At 51.5% G+C, this 5,697-nt stretch overlaps 1 protein-coding gene across 1 annotated transcript in view; it reads right to left on the bottom strand.

Moving 5' to 3' along the window:
- Positions 1–374: 374 nt before the first annotated feature.
- gatad2ab (GATA zinc finger domain containing 2Ab) overlaps positions 375–5,697 on the bottom strand; it is a 41,052-nt gene continuing 35,729 nt past the window's right edge. Inside the window, 5 exon segments of the mRNA XM_061239739.1 lie at positions 375–2,925; positions 4,416–4,629; positions 5,046–5,189; positions 5,191–5,376; positions 5,378–5,462. Coding sequence (XP_061095723.1) covers positions 2,792–2,925; positions 4,416–4,629; positions 5,046–5,189; positions 5,191–5,376; positions 5,378–5,462 — 763 coding nt within the window. The 3' untranslated portion in view covers positions 375–2,791.

Here is a 5,697-nt window from a genome sequence, read left to right as displayed (position 1 = left end):
TCAGCCAATAAAACACAGTTCCCCCACTGTTCAAGAATGAAGGGAAGCCCTATTAGACCAACCTGGGATTTCTGTGACAATCAGCACTGTACTAAGCCTCCAATCCATTTTTTTTGGTGTAGATTAAACTTTGTTCAGGGACCTTGATTTATTAAGAGGAAAACTAAAGGTCAAGCATCTGAATTGCTGCGGGATTCATGAAAAATCTGTGCAATATTCCGCTTCCAGCATCCACAAGGAAATAACGGAATTCATATTTCACAATTTCAACACCAGACAGAGGAGGAATGAACCATTGAGTGAAATGCTTATTCAATAATGACTCGATTCTGAATAACAACACAAGGCGCTTATCGACCGATTCACACCAAATATAAAGGGATTAAAATTAGTTTTATTACTTGATAGAGCAGAGAAAAAAAAAAAACCCCCCGAAACAATTTGGAACATGACTTGTACAATCCATTAGGAGGGGGCACAATGCATTGAACGGCACTAGCGCCCCCCAGGGGAACGGAATGGTGTTAGTCAGTCAGGCGGCGGCAGGCGGTGTCAGGAACAGCGTCGGGGCGAAGCGGCCTGGAATCCAGCCCCCTACGCGGGCCTCAACCCCCCCCCTCCAACAGGGCCTTCCACAACGGCCGACGAATCCCGACAGACCTCTCTCGAGGGTCGTCGAGAACGGTTAAAAGGAGAAATGATCCGAAAACAATGTTTCCGCGCGCCTGGAAGGGAAGACGAGCCATGGACGGCGGACGAGAACAGAAGCGAAACGGGAGAGAGCGGCCCGGCGTGGTGCCGGAACGGCGTCCGCGGCTACGCTAACCAGGGTGAGCTCTGCATCCCGTCACACGCGCTGGGTCAACCGGGACGGCCGTGACCCAAACCACACAGCGTCAGATCTTCATTCCCCTCCCCACCCAACGAGAACCGGGAAGAGGGGCTTGTTTCTTGACCACATTAACATAGATAAGGAACATTTTTAAAAAAAAATGGAAGTTTTTTTGAAGGCCAAGAAATTAAAACGCAACCCCTGAAGCGGGTCTGAAGAATTTTTCGTTCACACCTGGACTTAGTAGTATTGTATAAGCTGAAAGCGGGTAAAACCAGGCCCAGCGTACCCAGGCTCCGGTGTAATGAACCGTGTGGCCAATCTCTCGTGGTTCCTCGTAAGAGAGGCCCCCTTTAGTTCTTCCCACGGGCTGCACGGCTGACATCACTGCTCCACCCGCTACCGGGTCACACTGCGCTACGCAAAACTGGTCAAAACGCTCGGCTTTATGCAGGTAAAAAAAAAAAGAAAAGAAAAGAAAACCCCACTAGGCTACGTCAGGAACACGATGCACGTCTGGGCAGACTCTCCGTTGAACCAGATGAACATTCCTTTACTCACTAGGGTCCACAACTACATTCTGATTGGCGTCCAGTCTTTTAAATCGACCAATGGGAGAACAGGAGCCGCTGGACATGTAACAGAACAAATCTAAAGTGGAACTGGATAAAACTCAGGGCATGATATACATGTGTACAATTCGTCTGACTACAGTGACCCACACAATCGAATCCGGGGGGGGAAAAGCCTAAAAAACAAAAACAAAAATACAATAACCTAGGACTAAAAGTAAAATTATTATGTCAATTCCTCCCCACCCTTGAGCTTATTGACGCATCTAGGGTTTAAAAAAAATAGATCAACTTTTGCAACACAGTCTCACGATTCATTTACCTCCCTGATATACTCAAATTGTGTTTAACTTTTTTTTTTTTTTTTTTTTTTGCGCAGAGCACTAACTTTATTTGTTTTTTCCTGGCAGGTTGCAGAAATTCTAGACAGAAATAATTAAATCCAACACCGCAGCAGATGTAAAACCACCTCAACATGGACACGACTTAAACCCAGACCTCACAGTCCGGGGGAAAATATCCATCCACATGGTGTATGACTACTGTTATAGAAAAACAACAAAAACATTCAGCCATACAAAATAACCTCTGCAAACACAAACCCGCCTCCCCCGCTTTGCACTACGTAGGTAGCGGTCGTGTTTGTCAATATATATTTTTTTGTCTTTTTTTTTTTTTTAATCATTTATTTATTTTTTTTAGATTTTATTTCATTTTTTAAAGTTTTTTTTTTTTGTTGTTGTTGCAAAGCAGAAGCGATCTAGAATTTTCCCGCAGAGAGAGTCCACTAACCTCACACCACAATCCCTGCCATTTTACCTGCGGTCCCGCCCCCGGCCGTTCCTCAGCTGGCCAGAGGGGGCGCAGAGAGTCTCATTGTCCAGATTGGGAGGATGGCTGGAGCGCGGCGCTCTGTCGGGAGATGCGCGACGTCGCTGTCCTGACGGGCTGGCCAGCCTGTGGCCCCCCCCCCCCCCCAGGGGAGGCTGGTGACCTCACCGCAGCAGGTTCGAGGAAGGGGGATGGAGGGAGGGAGCGAGGGCAGGGTGAAAGAGGGAGCCCTCGTCAGACCCCCGTTGCTTTTCACTGCCGTTTGTTTTTGAAAAATCCCTCCCGCTGCCCCCGGTGAATCGCCGTCCCTGCGCAACGTTCTAGCACTCCCTCACTGAGGCTGAAGGCTTGGAAAAGGAGGGAGAGAAAAAGAGGGGGAGGGAGAGGGAGAGGGGGAAGAGACAAGGCGGGGAGCGTTTCCCCCTCGCCCTCCCCCACCCCCCGTTTATTGGTCGGTAAGTTCGTCGTCCCCGGCTGGTGTCCAGGAGCTGTCGGTTACTATGGTGATAATGATGATTATTACTATTATTCTGGTTAATAATACGCAGTGTTAGCATTATTTCCACGTGTTGGCTGTCTGGGAGATGGAGCGGGAGGGGATCATGTCCAGGAGGTACTCGCGGTGGCGGTCCACGGCCGAGGAGGTCTTATGCACGGAGAGGCTGGGGTTCACGTAGGCCATGGTGACACCTGGGGGAGAGGAGAGCGCAGGTGTGAGCCAGACACATTGGCACGGCGTCAGCACAACACAGCGTCCGCAACGCACAGCGTCGGTAACGTGCAGCGTCCGTAACGCACGGCGTCGACACAACACAGCTCAGCGTCCGTAACGCGAAGTGTCGGTCCGTAAAGCGCAGTGTCAACACAACACAGCTCAGAGTCCGTAACGCACAGCGTCGGTAATGTGCAGCGCCCGTAACGCGCAGCGTCAACACAACACAGCTCAGAGTCCGTTCATAAAGCACAGGGTCAACACAACACAACACAGCGTCCGCAACGCACAGCGTCGGTAATGTGCAGCGTCCGTAACGCGCAGCGTCAACACAACACAGCTCAGCGTCCGCAACGCGAAGTGTCGGTCCGTAAAGCGCAGTGTCAACACAACACAGCTCAGAGTCCGTTCGTAAAGCGCAGGGTCAACACAACACAGCCCAGCGTCCGCAACGCGAAGCGTCGGTCCGTTACATGCAGCGTCAGTAACGCAAAGCCCCCGTCCGTAACACGCAGCTTCCGTAACGCGCAGCGCCCGTCCGTAACGCGCATAGTGTCCATAATGCGAAGCATTTGCAACACGTAGCATTCAGCGTCCGTAATAACTGACGAACACGACTTTTACATGAAGGATCAGACAGTAAAGAGGAGAAAGACGATCCTTGTCAACAAGGAGTTAAAATACATTTTCACAATTACGAAATCAAACAGTAATTCTACAATCATACTGGGAGGACACAGGAGCTAAAGACAAGGACTAGGCCCACCACCAGGAAGAAAAAGGAGGTCAGATCCCAGGAGGGAAAAGCAAAAAAGAGCATGGTCAGGGGTACCACTCTCTCCACCAGTAAAACACAGAGAGAGGGGAGGCTAGGATCAGTGTCCAATAATAACAGTCTCAGGTTTTGCTGTGACAACAAGCAATAAAAATGGACCGGTGACTCCCTGAAATACTTCTGCCGGTTTAAGACAAATCAATGCAAACGCCGAGTCATCAGTGTGCTAAACGATGGCACAATTACAAGGGTCGTATATAACGATCCCGCTATCGGAGGTGAGAAGGAACAGACCTCTTGCGAGCGAGCTGATTTAGAAAAGCTTTCCCAGATTATAGAAGCTCTAGGCAAATTTCTCACCCGTCCAGCTCATTTTATTTCAAACCGATAGTTTGATTCACTCACTGGAAATATAATGAACTTAGGGTGGCCATTTAACATGGTGAGCAGCTCAGCAAACAGGGTTGAAAATGAGCGTTAGCTATACGTTTAACTATATCTCTATATCAAGCAATATTTTATTATATGTAGTAACTGTTGAATAAACTTGAAATAATCTAAAATAAATAAAATAAAGGAGAGCAGTAAAGGAGAGAGCAAGAGGGGCGTGATGAAGGAAAGCGGAAACGGTGTAAAAGGGTGGGGTTCGGGGGACGGGGGCGGGGGTTCTACCGATGGGTGGAAGGAATCTACCTGTGGTCACGGTGTTCTGCTTCCTCCAGGTCCCGGGGGCGGGGTTACTGCCGCTGTTGGTGACCTTTGACCCCGCTGCACGCATGGCATGCTTACCTGGCCTGCTGACCAGCGCGGCCGCCGTCACGGCGTTCTGCAGCTGCGAGGACGTCGTGTACGAGTGGGGAACCCCCCGCACCCCCACGGGCTGCACGCTCCGGGAGATCTGCCCGGTCTGAGCGGAGAGAGACAAAGAGGAACAACCCATAAGAACAGGCACGGCAAGCCTCTAAGAGTGACAATGCATAACATACCTAACAAGCCCCTAGGAGTACCAATCGATAAGAACACAAATAACAAGCCCCGATGAGTAACAAGGCATAAGAACATGCTTAAGACCCCAACTAACAATCCAAAACAGCAAACATAACAAAGCCCCTAAGAGTAACAATCCATACGAACATAACAAGCCCCTAAAAGCAACATTCCATGAGAACATCCCAAGCCCGCCACGAACCTCCCCCCGTCTATGAATCCACGCTTTCAGGTAGGAAGTTCATTACAGCAGAGAAGACCAAAGACAGGCAGAGCCGGGCAGCGCTCCTGAAGGCACGGGCCTGAGCGTGAGGTGAGGTGGGGGGGGTGGCGCACCTGTTTGATGGCGGAGTGGTGCCGGGCGATGGGCGCGCCCCTGCTGTGCTGCTGCAGGGCGGAGGCCCGGGCCTGCTTCAGCTGCTGCGCCACCAGCACCTGCTGCTGCTCCGCCTTGGTCGCCGCCGACGACGACGAGGAGGTCCTTGGAGGCGGGGGAGGAGGCGGTCTGCTGCAGGATGCGCTGCTCGATTTCCTGCTCCTGCTGCAGGGCCTTGACGAAGGCCGCCTTCAGCCGGTTGGTGTGCTCGGTCTTCAGCGCCTTCTTCTGGTTGGAGGTCATGCACTGCTCGCACATGATGGTGCCCGCCTTCTCCCGCCGCCAGCGCGAGGGTGAAGTCCGTCTTGCACTGGGCGCAGGTGTACGGGTCCTTGGGGGGGGCCGCGGTCACGCCCGTCGCCACGTGCGACCGCCTGCTGCTTGCCTGCCGTGACACGGACGATAGAGGGGGGAGGAGTTAGACCTGTCCTCCGTACGACGTTCAAAATGGCGGACGATACGGTCGAGCGATTTTAAATGAGCGTACGACTCAGTTCGCCACCGACGGCCTTTTTTCATACGAACGGACACGACTTCGAACGAGCGCGTCGGCTAGCGGTTTAGCTACATACCTGGGATTTGTTTCAAACGGCAAGAACAAATATTACATTG

This window comes from Conger conger, chromosome 4 (assembly GCF_963514075.1).
Source record: "Conger conger chromosome 4, fConCon1.1, whole genome shotgun sequence".
Lineage (NCBI taxonomy): Eukaryota > Metazoa > Chordata > Actinopteri > Anguilliformes > Congridae > Conger > Conger conger.
This window is presented reverse-complemented; position numbering and strand designations above follow the sequence as displayed.